At 42.4% G+C, this 19,376-nt stretch overlaps 1 protein-coding gene across 1 annotated transcript in view; it reads right to left on the minus strand.

Moving 5' to 3' along the window:
* LOC147031409 (uncharacterized) overlaps nucleotides 1–19,376 on the minus strand; it is a 239,858-nt gene that overhangs the window by 32,996 nt on the left and 187,486 nt on the right. The window contains 2 exon segments of the mRNA XM_085862636.1: nucleotides 1,317–4,283; nucleotides 14,373–14,567. Of these exon segments, the coding sequence (XP_085718762.1) occupies nucleotides 1,317–4,283; nucleotides 14,373–14,567 (3,162 nt within the window).

The following is a 19,376-nucleotide window of genomic DNA, read 5'->3' on the forward strand; positions in this document are numbered from 1 at the left end:
TGGAAAAACTCAAACCAAAACTTTAATTGCCAAGAAGACAACAAAGGAAGTCAAAGGTTTCGCTTAATTGCCACTTGATGATGCAAGAGTGTCATTAGCAGTACACGGCTGAGAAAAGTCTCCCTTAACAACCAAATTGACATTGGAGAGCAAATTGTACATCGAGTAAATTCTCCTTGAGGGAGGAGTAGAGGAATTACAGCAGCTTTGGAAAGAATCGGAGGGAAGGGATTGATTTCAGTGTTGTGGAACAGAACATATAAACAATTAAAAAAACATCCGTTTCTTATATTAACATATCAGCCAAATATAGTGTGTATAACTTTTGTTTGTCTGTTTTTTTCCATTCTCAACAAAATTCCACATCTAATCGCAAATTTCCAAATTTCGTATCAAATCATTCAATCTCCAGGTTTCTCTAGGGACGTCTCCATGTCAGTCTCCAGGTCTCTGTGCCCGTCTCCAAATTCTCTGGAATTCTCCATCTCCAGATCTGGTGATTAAAATCCTGACCTCTGCACATTTCCCTTAAGGAGTTGTTGTTTCACCGAGATCCCTCCATCTTCATGTCTCCCAGTCTCCAGGTATCCAATTCTCCACATATCCTCAAGCTTCCAAGTTTTTACACTTCCAAGTCTTAATATATGCAAATCTCCAAAATTCTACACTTCCAGGTTTCCACATCTCAAATTAAACCCATTTTCAAGTCTCTCGTCTTTTCTACATCTCCCAAGATTTAAATTTTTTTCATCGTCAGTCCTAATATTTCCTCATACTCACGTACCCATCTCTCAAAGTTCTATCTTCCGGCAATAACCAATTTCATTTCTCGGTTTCCACGTCTCAAATGTCATTCTTCAGGTCTCTGTGTCTGAGAGAGACACTGCAAGGGAAATATTTTGCCTTGTTCAAGTGAATCGGCTTTTCCTGGTCAAGACATCCACTGCTGTTGTAGAATAGTTTCAGTATTTATGGCCTCAAACATGTTTTGTTCATCTGAACCTCTCATGAGTACCCGTCTCTCCAAGTTCTGTCTATCTTCCTGCAATAACCAATTTCATTTACTCTGATTCCAGGTTTATTCTTAATTTAAGTTTGACAATTATATGATAACAATTACAGGAAGCCCTTTTGCAAATGGTCTTTTGGAGGTGATAATTACCCTACTGACTGTGGTATTTGCAGAACATGGTCATAAACCAATGATGTAGTGACTAATTTTGTATTACTTGTGCTTGATCAAATGTAAGTATGTATGTGTATGTATGTATGTATGTATGTATGTATGTATGTATGTATGTATGTAGAAAACTTACATGAGGTGTGCCATCCACCATGGTCCTTTGATCATCAATGATAGGTTGTCCCAACACCTTGAAACGATCACTCTTGTTCAAACAGGTTAACTGCCCTGTAGTATCATGCCAGTTTCCGCTTGCATTTTGACCTGATTCAAACTTCTGCATCATCCTATTCCTGCCATTTCCACCACGAACAAACTTATCTGTCCCAGTACTGGAAAACCATGTGGAGTCAATGCATCCTTGGGGTGATGTTGATTTGTGGTCTTGATCAATGTGCTTCTTTTGCCGAACATGCAGATTGCTCCCAGAGCACAAACCTAAATGTTTCTGTTTCACGCAAAATCTCTCGATCTCATTCTTTGTTCTTGGTGTTTCTCGGAGTGATGACGATGTTGCTTTACTTATAAGACTCTTCACATGGAATTTATTCTCATCCTGATCCATAGCATCATCATCTTCCTCCCAAGCATCAAACTGTAGCTCTTTTTCTATCTCTTTTGAGCCTGCCAATTTTGAACAGCTTACGGGAATTTGTCCTCCTGCTTCGTGGTAGGACAACTTAGGAAAGTGTGGAGGCTTAAGAGGCTGAAGAATTGGCGAATTGTCCTCTTCACAGCTTGCCACAGCACCACAGTCACTATCATGCGATGAAAGAGACAGGTATGAGTAGAAGTCTCCTTTACGCAGGCACAGTGGCTGCTGATATTGCTCCAGAACCTTTTCACAAAGACGTCTGGCAGGACTTGTCCCAGAAAGGACTGTGTGGGATGTCTCCTGAATATACTTTCTCTCAAGTCCTCTTGCGGCAAGGTTTCTCAAGTGAGGAGGCTTTTCCTGGTCAACAGATCCACTGTGTTGCGGAATAGTTTCAGTATTGATGGCCTCAAACATTGAAGAAGAAACATGAGAAGCCAAGACAGGTTGATCTTGTGATACAGGTAATGATGATAAGTGGTCCTTAAAGCTGCCAGAAAGTTTAACTTTTTCCAAAGTGTCTTTGTTTTGTTCATCTGAACCTGAGCCACATTCCTTGCTAATGAAATGTGCTATGTGCTTCCTATCATTACATTTTAATCGAAAGTCCAAATTCTTTGAATGATCTGATTGGCAACTTACTTGCTGACTGCTGTGTTGCTGCTCAAGAGGACTTATAGCTTTTTCATTAAAATCAGGTGGAGTGAGTTGCTCCATCATCGGATATTTTATATTACTAGCTGAAGAAGAAGAATTTATGGGAGAATTCAATGTTCCCACAATGCGATGTTTTTTAAGATCCATTGAAACGGTTTGTTTTTTTGAGATATTGCAGACGGTGTCCGTCCCATGTTGATGGTAGTTCTCGTTTTCTCTGAGAATCAACGTCTCCATATCATGAGCCTTCGCCAACTCTGTGATAAGATGTGGCTTAAAAGGCACAGAATCTACATGACGAGGATTCCTTCCATTGGGCCACTTGTCTGATATGGGCCAATTAAGCTCGATAGGTTTGAAACTTTCCTTAATGGATGCAGTATTACATTGAGGCACGAAGGGAGGTCTGAGAAGAGAATGAGTCTCGTTAGTTGTGACCTCATTAGCAGACTTAATTTCCTCACAGGAGAGAAAAGAAGATGGTTGTGAGCTTGTTAGATGCACGCTTCTTTTCAGGCCACTCAGCCCATTGCCCTCATTGCCAGCACAACTCATTTGGCCGTGCAAACTGGGAAAACGTGAACCCTCCTGGGGGAAACCCTTCAAGATCTCATAAGCTTTTCCCCCTATGAGCAGTGATGCAGCTCCCAAGGTGCTGGAGTTTTGGGTACCAAAAGTGAGCTCATCATAAGGTAAAATGCCTGTAGCTTCACCTTTTACTGGTGTGCAAAATTCAAGGTCTGGCCAATCGAGTGCACAGAAATTTCCTGGAGCTGAGCTCGGTCGATCACCTTGCACTGCAATATGGTTGCCATGGCTATTCAAAACACATGTACTGGACCAAAGTGGTTGGAAAACGGTTTTATTGGGCTTTCTGGGCATTAAGTTTTGTTGAGAGTCACTACTGAAAAAGTACGAAGAGGAAAGATGTTTGTTTTTTTCAACGAGTGCCAAGGCGTTGGTGCAAAGTTCTCCCCCGTTTTCTTGTGCCACAGCTGGAGAGGTATTTGAAGCATTGTTCCCAAGCAATCGTTTGAAATTCATAGTGCTGGTCTGAGGCTCAAGGCAAAGCCCTCCGTTAATATTCATGCTCTCAACTCGGCACAGCAGGTTGGTTCCTTTAGGCTCTTCCAACGCATCCTGCCTCAAGTGAGCTTCGGCTATATATTCAGCAAAACCCTTGAGATCACGTGCTTCTTTCCTGTCTAAAGCCCCTTCTCTCACAAAATCTCCCTCCCCACATATCTTGTCACCTCCAGATAGGATCCCAGCTCTGCACTTGGGCTTAGAGTAAGCACAAGTCTCGCTCTCCACAGGAAGGTGTGGATCCAAAGAATTCCATATGCGCACGCACCCGGAATGCACAGATTTATCAGTCCTTGCCTCACTTGACCCCACAACTTTCAAAACCTCTCCTACACTATCAGTGGAGAGACAATTATGGCACCCATGTCTGCTTGTCACTTTGTTTAGGTCTTGCTTAACTGGACTGGTTCCATTCAGCCTGCCTATCTCAAACTCTGCAAGTAACTTGCCTTGTTCAATTCCCACTGATCTTTTTTCATGAACACCTGCAGCGATATTTTCCTTATGCAAAGAAATATTTCCCTTTGTTTGTCTCTGGTTTGGATGGCATATCTCTACCGAATTAAAATCAGGTATTTTATCATTTCTGGTATCGTCTGAATATACTTGGTGCTGATAACCCTCTTCTTCTTTCGGTGAGGAGCAGGATTCATCTCTCAAAGTGTCTTCAGTCAAAGTGCTCTGTCTCCACATGGGGTCATTAGCATGTACTCCCTTTACATCTGGTAATTCAGAGTCAGGCAGGAGGGCCTTCCAATCAACCTGCATGGAGAACAGAGCATGTGAGTTATTAAGAATAATAATAATAATATCTCATCATCATCATACGCAATATGAACATTAAACGTGTGCATCAATGGCCTTGCATAATATATTTTTTTAAACAGCCTTTTTACAGCCATTTTCCCCTGCTGAGCAGGGGTTAGCTTTTTGTGGGCTCCATGCAATCATGGTTCCCTTCTTGAGGCAATGTTTTTTTATGGCCGGATGCTCTTCCTGACGCCAACCCTGGTCGCCTCTGATGACACGCAGGGATATGGTACACCTATTCTAACCGGGGCATACACCGGGACCAATATACTGATACTCATTTCGCTGACCTCGGAAGGATGATAAACTGAGTCAACCCCCTGGTGTTAATTCAGAGGTCTTGCATGGAAGTAGAAAACAAAAAAAACACAAGCATGATTGAACAGATCAAAGCATAAAATTGTTGGAAAATACACATGTAGTTAAATTAAAAATATATTAAAACAACACTCGTTAAGTTTTATATAAGATTACTGAGAAATTATTGACTACTAAGTTTATAACATGTGAAAGGCTTTCTTCCTTTTAATTGTTCAACATATTAGTCCATGCTTTATAGTTACAAGCATCTCAGGTCTGCATTGATCCTGATGATCCCTAAAAATGATGAAACCATTTGATTAAAAAAAAATCAAATGCTTGATCTGGGATCCTTTTGGAGCAACTTCGTTCAATAATGCCTGGTATCATCTTTGTATCCATCTCAACCAAAAGAAATTAAACAGCTCCATCAGTCGTTGATTGTTCTGTTGGTGAGACTTTACATTTCCAGCATCAGGATCAAGCTGAATGTTCTTTACTTAAGCTGTAGAGTGCTGCGTCACATCAACGGTGCACGAGCAGATGCACTCAACATATTCAAACAACAAAGTTATTTCGCTAACATTATTCATTTATATTTGTTTTAGCTAACATGAATTGTCTTTCCTCAAAGAAGAAAGCTACAACAGCCACTTTTACCAAAATTTATCTTGTTATTCTCACTAACAAACTACTGGGAAGTGATCCTCACTCGCCACCTAAAGGCAAAACATTTCGGTTGCAAAGGGCATAATGACATAAAGAAATGGCCAGCAATGTTATTTTCCAAGGTGAGATACTCTCATCAAAGATACTCAATAAAGAAAAATAAATGAACAAAAAAACTCAACAGGTCCAAAACAGATGCATATTAAAAAGGTGAACAGACAAATAAAAATATAAGATGCAAGATATAAAACAACCCAATAGATATTAGATAGCGAGAACATTCACTTTCGAGGTGATATATTTCTCAGTATGAATAGAATGAGAAAGAAGGCTGGCTCGTTGCTTAATGGGGTGAGGGTGGGGGTGGGTGGGTCAGGTTTTTATGAACATAACAGAATAATAAACATATCTATATTATAATATGCGAATATCTAGCTCGACTTCATGCAGCTTCAGCACGCTGCTGTCTAAATTTTCTAATGTAGCCTAAGAGACTTCATGGAACTTTATGTTTTTGACACTGACGGTTTTGAGCTTTCGCCAACTTGATTTACGTGGGTTTTCAAGGAGAAATCACCTGCGGACACCTCCATCTTGCCACTTTGATATAGTCTTGTTGTTGTCATTGTTGTTGTTATTATTTCACCTCTGCAGTTTTCGTCCTGCTGCATACATCCATAAAGCTGTGCCAACATTTAAATGCAGCTTTTTCACCGATTAATTAAATATATTAATTTAGTGCCCACACCACTGAGTTAATATATTTCTTTCTGTTTTTTTCTGCTTCTGTATGCAGCACATGGCTGTGAGTGGCATCATTTGCTGGGGGTGTGACTGTGATGCTGATGCAGTGCCCCCTGTATGTTAGAGCAGGAACTTGGAATTTGTTCAGGGTGCCAGCAACAACTCACCTACTCCATCCATCCATTGGGACCATACTCTGTGCAGAGCGTTGGTGCTGCCAAAGCAGTCTCCTTGGCTATTGGGCACAATCCTGGATGGGTCGCCCCTCCGACACAGGAGACCAGCAAGCTGGCACTCATTTTGCCGACCTCGGAAGGATGACAGGCAGAGTCAGCCCCACCTGGTGTTAATTCAACAGTGGAGTGGGATTTGAACTCAGGATCCTTGGAAGGGGCTGCTTGCAGCCTCTGTTGATCTCTGTAAAGCACTCGATTCAGTGAATTGCGATGTCCTCTGGAGGATTCTTGCTCTTCGTGAGGTGCCACCAAAACTGATCGATCTGATGTCTGAACTCTACTCTGGTATTGAGAGTGCTGTGAAATGTGGTGGTACCATCTCTGACTTATTTCCAGTTGTTACTGGAGTTCGTCAGGGATGTGTACTTGCTCCCACACTTTTCAGCACTTGTATGGACTGGATTTTAGGGAGGATGTCGGAGAGATCAAGCTGCGGTGCATCGTTTGGGAATGACAAGATCTCGGACCTTGATCTTGCAGATGATGCAGTCATCTTTGCGGAGACTTTAGATATCCTTCTGGGGGTCCTCTTGGTGCTGAATGAGGAGTCGGAGCCGCTGGGATTACGGATTTCTTGGGTCAAAACTGAGATCCAGGCTTTCAATGACATCTTGGATGCTGCTGTCCTGTCTGTGTCTATTTGTGGTGAGGATGTTGAGGTCGTGGAGAGATTCACTTACCTTGGCAGTGATATTCATGTCTCTGCTGGCTGTGAGTCAGAGGTCAATAGACGTCTGGTCGGGCCTGGGTCTTCAGGTCTTTGGTGCTTCCAGTCTTGCTCTATGGATGCGAGACTTGGACTCTGACCAAGGATCTGAGATGGAGACTTAATTCCTTTGGTACCAGGTCTCTTCGGAGAATCCTTGGCTATCGCTGGTCGGATTTTGTGTCCAACGAGCAGTTGCTGAGAGAGACTCGGATGAGATTTGTTTCCTGCATGGTCCGTGAGCGTCAGCTGCGGCTGTATGGACATGTGGCTCGTTTTCCTGACGCTGATCCTGCTCACCAGATTCTCTCAGCGAGGGAGTCTCGTGAGTGGAGGAGGCCAATGGGCCAACCACGTGCCTCGTGGTTGCAGCAGGTTGACCAGCATCTCAAGGAGATGGGGATGGGCCTGGCATCTACTTGGGGGATGGCCAGACGGAGGCCCCTGGAGTACCGGTGGAAAGTGGACACAGCGACACGCTGTTCTGGCACATGCTCCCATACCTGACCTGACCTGATCCTCGGATCCAAAGCCCACCACCCGAACCATTAAACTCACCCACTTTTTGCATTAATTGATTTATCTTCTACGGAAGATTATTTTGAAGATCCTTTTGTCCCATTCTGAAGATAGTCCCATTTAGGTAGTCCTATTCTGACAATAACTGAAGGGTTTTCAATGAGTTCTAGCTAAAAGATACTCACAACAGTTCACGACTGCAGTTTTTTTGCATCACTATGACTTGTTTTTATCCAAACCTTTGACTAAAAACGACTTGCTCCATTTTTCTTCAATCTGTCCATGCTGGTGAAATATAAGTTCAGATTGCTACTTTGTTTACATCTTGCTCGTTTCTGTCAGTTCGTTGCCTTCAACAAATTGGTGGTCACACAGGTGGGACGTCAAATGTGGAAAGAGATAGGAGTCACTGGGGTCCAGGTCTGGGCTTTTGGAGGAAAGGGGGGGGGGGGCGGGAGGGTGTTCCAACTGTTCACAGCCACAGTCACTAATTATCGTGGAGGAGCACACATTTGGTCAACATCCCCGGTCGTTTGTCATTGATGGCCTGCTGAACTTTTCGCATGAGGTTTGCATAATATTCCCCTCGCTGTGATGGTTGTTTTTTTTTGAGGCTTATAGTCAATCAGAAGGATATCCTTGGCATCCTATAAAATGGAGGCCATGATCTTGCCAGCTAGATTTTGGACGTGAATTTTTTTTGGGTGGCAGCGGTCCCTTGTGCTTCCATTGCATAAATTCCAATTTGATTTCAGGACCCCAGTGGCGAAGCCCTGTTTCGTTGCCAGACGAGCGATATAAGCTGGCTTGACCTGTGATGAACAGTTTGTGAAGCTCGCAACACGATGCTGTCATTCATGAGTGCTGAAGTTTTGGGAAATTTATGTTGCTCAGACCTTGGACAGGCTGAAGTATTTGTGGATGATGATGGAAATGCTGCCTTGAAAAACTCCAAGGTCTGTGGGTATTTGTTTAACATGGTGATCCTCCATGATTAATGCCTTTATATATTTAATCCAAGCCAATGTTTTAAAATCAGATTCCAAGTTGAACTCACCTTACTGTCACGCAGTATGTAATCAGGTTTTATCTGGATAGGAAGAACAGCATTGAGTGCTGCACAGATCTATAGCCTTCTTTTTCTTCTATTTGATGTATATTGGCATCTATAAGCACCATCGAACATTGATGCAAGCCACCTATAATGATTAATGAGTCAAATGATTTGTATTCATACTACTGATCAAACTGGACTAATGTGTTGCCACAAATCTCAATCTTCTATTTCTTTCACACTATCTACGTCTTACATATGTTATATCTTTAGATATGATATCTAAGGACATAACGTATCCTCAGATATGTTGCAGTACAGTGGCAGCCAATGCATCGCATTACAACTTTTTAATTGTGCTTACAACATCGAGAGACAACGTGACACTGTGTTGTGTTGCTGATTTTTGGCGATTTGGTTTTCTTCCAGAGCTTTCCTGTTATCTATTTGGCTGTTGGTGTGCACAAGGTCACGACTACGTGATGCTGAAGCAGTGTCAAGAGAAGGACAAACTATTGGTGGTTTGCCATTGCCTTCTCAGCAGTAATAGTTTGGACAAGTAGGGAATTTGGCCAGGATGTTGGAGACAATCGCCTATTCTTTGCAAAAGGCACCGTGGGATCTTTGCAAATGACGCCAAGTGATCAATGACCTACTCTCATCGAAAGACAACAACATGGGATCATTCTGAATGACACCAAAGGGTCAATCGTCTACTCTTGTCGAAAGACACTTTGGCAAACGATGATGACGGGTTAACTGCTGGGAGAGGGCACACTCATTGATGCTGTGCTCGGTCTGCGAAACACCAGCACTACAGTTTATAGTCAGGTCAGCAATCAAATACACACTAGACAGTTTAAAAGAGTGTGCTACTTCTAAGCTATATGACCAGTACTCTCCTTTTGTTATCTTCTTTCTTCATGTTCCAGGGTACTTCAGTCCACTGCAGGATAAATGTCTCCCTCAAATATTGCTGTGATTGGCATTTGCCAGACTCAGCACGATGGCCGAGTGCAGGCTGATGAGAAATAATTGAGAATTTGTTTGGCATACCAGTGATAACCAACAGACACTTTGCAGAAAGACACCATGAGATCTTTAACATCCCTAAATTGACATTCATCTGAGGGATGACACACACTGTGCCTGCAAAACACCAACATCACCATTTGTAGTCGGGTCAGCAATCAATCAAAGGATAGACAACTAAGAGGGAATTACATTTCCTCTGCATCCTGTCAGTTTCCTTTCATTATATCTCTTCAAAACGACACAAGGTTGTACGGGGTGGTCAGACAGGATGCATGTAGCTAGGTTAAAGATATTAAACCATGTTAAACGCTTTTTATCGACTTCTCATTGACTGATCTACTCTGTGTTAACTTTGACTAACTGAGCCACCATTGTGCAATGAGCCACGTGACCAAGCTTTTTGCTCCATGAACGTCGGAGGCCTGTACCTCACTTCCGGCACGTTGCATGGAAGAGAGAATTCTCAAGCTGTGTGATAAACAATGTGTCGCTTCTCTAATAAGTCTACATGTTACTTTCCCTCAGGTTATTCATTACATCCTGTGCCTATGAGACCACTTTTTGGTACTTTTGGGTCTATGAGACCATCCTGGTACTGATGCTTTCCTGGGACATCCTGGGACAACCTGGCATTTTGTAGTGAAAATAGTAACAATGCTCAGTGCATGCTCTGTATGTACTAGGAAATTAATATTCAAGTTTCATTCTGATTTTGTCATAAGCAGACTGTGATCAAACAAATTTAGAACTAACAATTCTGGAGACGGCGATGGTTCACGAGCAATGTACACGGTTCGCTTTTTTTTATTTTTTGACCTTCCGAGGGGACGCCACGGGCAAACTGGCAGGAATCGGGAAAAACGTAAATGATGAAAGTTGTAGTACTCGAAGAGCATTACTTGCATACCAACTTTCATTCGAAACAGTTGAAAACCCTAGGAACTCGATGCCCAATTTATTGATTTTTTTTTGATATTTTCTAAGTTCGTGACCTTGTGACCTTGACCTTGGGACGAAAATGAAAAATCGAGCTCTGTGGGGCTATGCAGGTGCCATTGGGCTAACCAAATACCGAAACCCCTGCCAGATTCGACAAACCCCCTCAAAGAAGATGTAACTTGAAACCGGCTACCCCCTAAAAACACGTTTTTTGGGCGTTGCTCCGCCCATAATGGGCGCAGCATGCCCATTCTCCAGAAAACACAACGAGATCATGATATAAACCTCGCACCCTAATTTTATCAGGATCGGATCAAAACCCACGGAGCTACGCTCGTGACAGACAGACAGACAGACACACACCCATAACGAATATAGTGGTCACTTACTGTCTCGTGAACCAACAAGTCTGGAGACGGCGATGGTTCGCGAGCAATGTACACGGTTCGCCTATTTTATTTTTTTACCTTCGAGGGGATGCCACGGGCAAACTGGCGGGAATCGGGAAAAACATAAATGATGAATGTTGTAGAACTCGAAGAGCACTTACTTGCATACCAACTTTCATTTGAAACAGTTGAAAACCCTAGGAGCTCGATGCCCAATTTATTGATTTTTTGACATTTTCTAAGTTCGTGACCTTGTGACCTTGTGACCTTGACCTTGGGAGGAAAATGAAAAATCGAGCTCTGTGGGGCTATGCAGGTGCCATTGGGCTAACGAAATACCGAAACCCCTGCCAGATTCGACAAACCCCTTCGGAGAAGATGTAACTTGAAACTGGCTACCCCCTAAAAACACATGTTTTTTGGGCATGGGTCTGCCCATAATGGGCGCAACACGCCCATTCAGCGGAAAACACAACTAGATCATCATACAAACCTCGCACCCTAATTTTATCAAGATCGGATCAAAACCCACGGAGCTATGCTCGGGACAGACAGACAGACAGACACACACCCATAACGAATACAGTGGTCACTTACTGACTCGTGAACCAACAATGGAGTACTTTCATGGGTGACCATTCAATACAATTTTCACAAGTTTATATTGCGCAAGATATGGTGGAAATGCACAGAATCCTTTGTTTGATACAAGCTGCATTGTGAGGAAGTCATGCCTTCAATAATGCATCTCTTATGGATTGTTTATATATAAATGGGTACAAAACGGGGAAAGTCATGAGGTCATGAGGAAAGAACAGCAGTGCACTAATAATAAATACTCCTACAGCTCCTCCGGGGCACCATTCTATGTCCCACATGATCATGACAGTGTGGTTTCTGACCTCCAGATCACTTCCCTATGAACCCTCTCCCAGGCTACCTGAACCCTCAACCACCACCGTTTGCCTCCCCAATCCCTCCCTGCTTTATTGGCTTTCCAACACTCCATAATATAGTAAACATTCTTTCATTACATCCTTTGCCAAACGCAGGGAGAAGAAGATTATGTCTTTCCCCTCTTGACAAACATTACTTCTGGATAAGCCAAGTGATGGTTTAATGGTTAGGGTGGCTGGCTTAAGATCTGAGTCCTGTGTTCAAGCCCCTGTCCTACCGTTGAATTAACACCAGGCGGGTTTACTCAGCCTGCCATCCTTCCAAGGTTGGCGAAAAATAGTACCAGCATGCTGGTAACAGAAAGGCTAACCCTGCTTTAGCAGAGAAAATGGCCTTAAAATGCTTGTTGTTGGTTGGTGCATACTGGTAACAGAGGCCATTGCATCAGCGGCACATCCGTGCCCCCAGAAAATGATGCAGCCACAGGCTGCATACGAATCCATACGAATAAGAGGCAATGTATGTGTGGGTGTGTGTGCGTGTGCGTGGTGTGGTGTGCGTGTGCGCATGCGCGTGTGTGTGTGCGTGCGCGTGTGCGCACGTGTGGTGTGGTGTGCGTGTGTGTGTGTGGTGTGCGTGTGTGGTGTGGTGTGGTGTGCGTGTGTGGTGTGGTGTGGTGTGCGTGTGTGGTGTGGTGTGCATGTGCGTGTGTGTGCGTGTGCGTGGTGTGTGGTTTCAGAATGTGGAATGGAGTCCTCCCAAGGTGAGCTCAAAGTATCGTTATTGAGCCCAGGACGGCTTCCAACTGCAGTTTGTTTGTAGTGATATTCCCAGGGATGGTTTGTAATATCTCTGTGAGGTTCTTCTTCATCATTCCTACGAGGTTCTTCATCATCACTGGAACAACTTTGGCATTCTTCAGCGTCCAGGATCTTTTCACTTCATGCTTGAAGTCTTGGTATTTGGTAATTTTCTTCATTTCTGCATCGTCAGTCCAAAATCTCTGGTATTAACACCTCAATTAGCAACAATGCTTTCTTCTCTTTTTTTTTGCACCTAAGTATGATATCTGGTCGCAATGCTTTGTTTTCGATGTCCACACCCGATGTGATCATTAGGTCATACGTGAGCGATACTTCAATGTTTTCAGTGATTGCTTTTGGTTCATTTTCCCACAAATTTTCTGGAACTGGAATATTAAAGTTTTTGCAGATGTGCCAGTAGATTACTTTACAAACTCTGTTGTGTCATTGTGTGTACACCTGTTCTGAGACTTTTTTGTTGTTTTTTTTTGTTTGGTCATTAAGCATAACATATCATTCTCTTTGCTAACCCCACCTCCACCCCTCACCTGTCTTTTGTGTCTTTTTTTCTCCTCCCCCCAACCCTTTTCTCTCACTCTGTCCCCTCCTCACTCCCCCCTCCTCATAAAATGCAGCACTCTCCTCCCACACCTCCGTTGCTCTCTTGCTGTCTCTGTGTCTGTGTGTATATCTATGTGTCTGTGTCTGTCTCTGTCTCTGCCTCTCTCTCTTCCGCACCCCTCCCTCCCACAGTGAATAGCAACGTTTGGTGAGGTGTCGCTCTCTACACCTCCCACCTAACTCCCCTTTCTTGATTCTCCCTTTCCCCCTCTCACCCTATACCTGCCCCTCTCTCTCTCTTTCTCTCCCTCCCTCTTTCTCCCCTCCCCAATTTATTGACCCGTCGGCAAAGTGACGAGTTGTATTTACTCGTAAATAATAATTAAAAAAACTTCCGGATCATCAACCACAAGCTAAAAAGTTACATTTTCAAAAGCTCCCTTCCATATATTATTCATTCAATCACCATGATTTGCAATATGACCTAAAACTGGCAAGCAATTAGAATGGGGAAATCATTGCAAATCATGTTGGTTGACTGATACAATTGTCCTTTTTAACATGATGCAAACTTTTCAGTGACTATTGCCCGTGTAAACAAACCATGCTCAACGCTAAACATTGCCCTGGGAATGTAATCTGATTGACCACCGAGTTGTGTGTGCTGCACCTCCTCAGCTGCATTGGTGCCTACTTTACATTCACATGGCCTTTGTGAGGTTTCTTCAATTTACCTCTTTTAAGTAAAGCGTTTACAGTCGGGCTTTTTCAGCCTTCCCGTCTGCATTCCCTTGAGCGCGTTAAACATAGCATTATGATATTCGAAAAGAGTTTCTCTGTGGACTGGTGACATTCAATAATAAAGAATGGAAATAATTCCCAACTTGCTCAATTGATGTGGTCATCCTTGTGTCATGTAAACTATTGAGGTGAGAAGTTAAAACCAAAGCCAAGCTACACATAACATGGTGCTCATCACTTTCTTTCATGGAGTATGATTACGATTTGCTTAATTTGGAACAATGATACCTTGTTAAGTGACTTTTGATGCCAATGATGTCACTGAACAAGCATGGTTCGGGTGCTGGTGTTGTGTTAGGGTCGGTTGAACAGAGTCCTGACAAAGCTTTGACACACATTTAAAAAGAAGAAAAGATGTACAACATGGGAACGAATTCATGTTACATACCAGTCGGCTCCGCCACTGTGCCATCTGCATGACCACAGCTTCCCAACGTCGGCTCAAGTTGACGGCAGTAAGTCGCAATGCATGCAACTCGGTGTCTAATAATGTGTCAGCAAGTTCACATCGTAGTACATGTGTGCACATCCTGAGCACTTTTGACACATCATGTTTCCTGTGAGCAATCTGAGATGACAGGTTCTGTTGGAAGATAGGTTTTCTTTAGATCAGTAGCAACCCAAGCCAACACCATCTGAACTATCAACTGGTTCTACGAGTTCAACTTATCCAATGAGATGAAATTACCATCAAACTTCTTTCATTTAACCTCAACTGCTGCACAAGGTGGACAAGTATTAAAGCTTATTAGTTAACCAAATGATGAATATGCCTTCATTTGCATGAAAAAAAAATGTCACACAGCAAAATGCAGCACAACCAATAACTATGGCAAGTCACAAAAGTGACCGAGTCTCGTGATGGACTACCCACGAATATTATCAAGTCTCATCGCCAGCAGGTGTAACAGATCTCATTAATAACACACACAAACATAGGAAATGCCAAATTAGTTTTACAGTGATTGTGTCTTCAGAGAGAATGTCATAGATCATGTGCTCATCCTGCTTGTGGAAAAAGAGAGCAAAATTCCTCTTGAATTTACAAATTATTGAGCACAGCAGGATAATACTGTGGGGGAGTCATTCACATACAAGCCACGGACCTCCTGGTACTGTTGACCCTCTTTAACTAGGGGGGTCATGGCAATCACAACGAGCCATGCTGTCATCGAACATGCTGATTAATTTTCCATTGTCCTCAGATGCTGTTTTGTATTAACTAATATTAGTTAGTACAAAAGAGAAACTGGGGACGATCGATCTGAAAGAGTGAGACGTGAGGTTGCATGGTCATAAACTTGAAAGTACCATCCCACAAAGGTTGTCCGGAGCAGAAGTAGATCAATATTTACAATGGGGAGTTCATATCAGCAGAGTACGTTGAACTGTCGGTTTTCTTTTAGCTAAATTTAAAGAGATAAAACATCTTCTCCCTTATGATGGAAGAAAAATGTCTTGCTCATCATTCATTCTACCCGACCAACATTACCGGACCAGGCAAAAATGCTGCAGTTAGAACTATAGTATATGAGAGTACCACTCCAGTTTGGTAACAGGTCCTACTGCAGTAGTCTGCAGAGAATTACTACAGGAAAGGAATGCTATTTTTGCCTGGGTAGCACTATCTGTGGGCAGTGATAACTCTGATGAATTGTTAAAATTACAGTAACATATGGTAAGAATGATGCATCTTGTAGAGCCCCAATATATACCACTGTTTCAACAACTCAAATGGATACCACTCAGTGATACAATAGAGTTTTATTTAGGAAGGCGACACTGGTCAACAAGTCCCTCAACGAATTATCACCGAGTTATACGAGTAATCTGTTCATGAAACTCGCACTAGAAATACCTGAAGATCAGTCACACCAAAACCAGCATGGAGCGCATGATAAGATATTTCAAAGCTGTCCCTTATGCTCTGTGGAAATTCTCTCGAATGGTTTACCAAATGAAATCAGGTTAAGTCCAACACCAAGTCTCGACCCAGTTATAAACTGTCATCTTGGGTTGTCACAGGCAGGGTGATTCATCCATGTGTGTGCCGTCCCGTCTGTTGGTATTTTAATTGGTGGATGTTTAAGATCCCACTGTGTCCTTCGCAAAGAGTCAGCGAGCTATCACCAGCACCCTGGACAAATTACTAATTCCAGCTCTGATTTCCTGTGTCGGAATGGTGACACATCGAGGAGTGTAACCCGAGCCAAGAAACTGCTTCAGCCGAACCGACGCTCTGTCTAGAGCATGGTGGAGGATGATAATCACTTGTATCGATAACGGCTCCATTTATTTTGAAATTTTAGAGCCATCCTGGTTTTTGATGGATCATTTTATCCCTGAGTTCACATATGAAATTGATTTTGTTTTCCCTCAAAATTATTGTATTGCATATCGATTATGCTGTGCATCTTGCTTGTTGTATTATCCTCATTGTGATGTTAACTTATCATATTTTATGTTATATTTTTGTACCCCGCCCCTCCAACAAGGTCAGAGATGGGGGATGGGTGGGGGGGGATTAAATAATCTCCGTTTGACCGACTGTCCATGATGTACATTTGTGTACGTGATATTTGAAAAACCGTTGAACATTTAGTTTTTATATTTCAGATATCTACTCCTCATGACATTATCTCAACCTGGTTAGATCATGGCAGTGATTGGCCAAATTGTGTTGCCATGGCAACCATCTCAGTAACTTCACTTGTGTACGCGATATTTTTTTTTTTAAAACGTTCAACATTTAGCTTTCATATTGCACAGATCTATTCCTCATACCACCCAAAAGGCAGGGGACCTACCGAATATCAACTTCTTGTCTGAAATGTAATCGTTTTTGTTGAGGACCATGTGTAAGATTAGTCTTTAGACTAAATATGTTATCTTCATTTCAATAAAGACTACTACTACTACTACTACTACTACAAGAGCCCAAAATACCAGCTCCTTTCGAACAAATCCACCTCTCACATAATTGGTCTGAAAGATAGTGGTGTTAAAGTGATGGATTGTGAACGTGCCAAAAACTTTTGGCTCAGGCTCAAGACATCAAGGCACGTTTTTATGTTCTAATAAGCCAGGACAGCTCCGTTAGCATTTCTGCAACAAGTGGCTCAATACGCTCAATCTGCAGACTGATGTCGAGCTTGTGTTGACAATGCTTCACATGTAGTTTGCAGCATTGAACAAAAATTGTCATCACATGGCCTCATCAGACCACAGCTTTATTCAGACCTACACGGGAGACAAGTCAAAAGAGTGATAATGCACATGACCTTCCTCGCTTGCGCTCGCCATTCTGACTTTACTGTGTGCCATTACGTGTGAAGATGAATGCCACCAAGTCCCACACCAAACATTGCCCAACCTGCAACACAGCCTGAGATGGCAATCGAATGGTGAGGTCTGAACACATAGTGTGTGTGTGTGTGTGTGTGTGTGTGTGTGTGTGTGTGTGTGTGTGTGTGTGTGTGTGTGTGTGTGTGTGTGTGTGTGTGTGTGTGTGTGTGTGTGTGTGTGTGTGTGTGTGTGTGTGTGTGTGTGTGTTTTAATTGTATTGGCTAATTGAAACTAATATAAACCATCAGTAGTATCTGCCCAACTAAAACCATAGGGAATTTGAGCACAATCTAAACATGCCTCAAAATTCAATGTTATTTTCAAACTCTGGTCATCTATTATAGTTCCTTATCATATAGCAAGAGGCAGGCTGTAGAGCCATTACTCTTAACTGATGTGGAAGAACAGAAAATGTTCTAAAATTTCGAACATGCATTTCAACTTCGACAAATATCTCTAGCGTTGTGGGAATGTTGGCCTTGCAGATCTTTTTCCATTAACTTATGCATTCGTCATCTGGAAAAATTGACCTCCCAAGTATCAAAATTAAATTTGAGTTTCTTGGGGAAGTTCAAAATTCCAAATCGAGAGACCGTCCAGGCTTACTCTGCCTGACAAAAGGTACATCAATATCTTCAGGTACATCAATAGATGGCAACCAAATATAGTCCTTGCTAAAGAGCTGATATGTGAATGGTTCCTTCAGAACAAGATTCACATCAGACTGAAGTGGCCCAAATAGAAATATAGCTGCTTGAAAACCAATTTTGAGGTAAAGTAATGCAAAAAAAAAAACCTGAGATTCTCCACTCATTTTTTTTTTTGTTTCTCTCCCTCTCCCTCTCCCTCTCCCTCTCCCTCTCTACCAAGTTCCTCAGTCTATTTAAAGTCATTTGCTCGTCCTATTCGAGTACAAAAAGGTCCCGTGGTGAAGGAACTCATCCTGTAGATTGTGCCGAGCTAACGGATGGGAAATGAGCATGAGAAAAATTGGCTGCACTTCATGAACAAATGAGCAAATTGCAGAATAAATATATTCAAGTTAGGAGCAAAGCGAGAGGCAGAATGGGAACAGGTTGGTTAAGCACGGAGGTTCAAAATAGTATGTTTGCACAATTGAGGTTCACGGAAGAGTGAGGTGAGAGAAAGTACAAAGACTACATTGTGACAGTGGGGTAGTGGGATCACAGTTGGATACAAAATCAAGGGAATGAGTGAGCAACAATGAAGGTGAGAGAGAGGAAGGGAACAAACACAATAATCTTTAAGTAAGGAGATCGACTTTGGTCGGGTTAATGGGTGTAGAAAAGATTGCGGGTAAGGATGGGGGTGACAAAAGATGGTGATGCACTGCTTACTTCAAGTTCTGGTGGGAAGAGTGAAATTTAATTGAACTTGATAAGGCAGTAGCACAAATAGGAGAAAAGATGAACAAAAAGAGTTAGTGTATTTCCTTGTACGTTTAATTTAGGTGAAATATAAAAAATATTTGGCTGTCTGTGGGTACAAAGCGGGATTGTCATCATTTAACCACAATTGAGGCACACCCAAAAGTTGAGGTTTTGCCATGGCAGTATGGACAATAATGTCAATTTGCGAGAGAAGAGACAAGGCATTAGCTTCTGTAAGTTTTGCTAGTCTCAGAGAATTGCCAGGTTGCTACCAGACGATCAGTAAAAGCCAGCCGCCTCATTAATAACCTTTTGGAAGAAGGTATAATCAGTACTTTCACCTGGTATGGTCTACATGTGATGGTTGTCCACACTTTGTGATTGACATTTAATGACCTTAGGGCAATTTGGGTCAGGCACTAAAACACGACCAACTAATCGACAATGCTGGACAAAATCTTTCTGCCTGAAAGTGAAAAAAAACCTCAAAATTTGTAGTCGGAAAACAATTCCTTGACCCCTTTAATGATGAGAGCTAGTAGAAGAGGCAAAAATTCTAGCACAAAACTAGTATTCTGTGTTGGTGGCACAAGGGAATAAAAGCTTAAGAATTAAATGGTTTGAGTTATCTGCTGCAAAGGATCACAAGGTGCTGA

The sequence above is a fragment of the Eptatretus burgeri genome, chromosome 2 (assembly GCF_056783735.1).
Source record: "Eptatretus burgeri isolate ZD-2024b chromosome 2, Ebu_testis_v1, whole genome shotgun sequence".
NCBI lineage: Eukaryota > Metazoa > Chordata > Myxini > Myxiniformes > Myxinidae > Eptatretus > Eptatretus burgeri.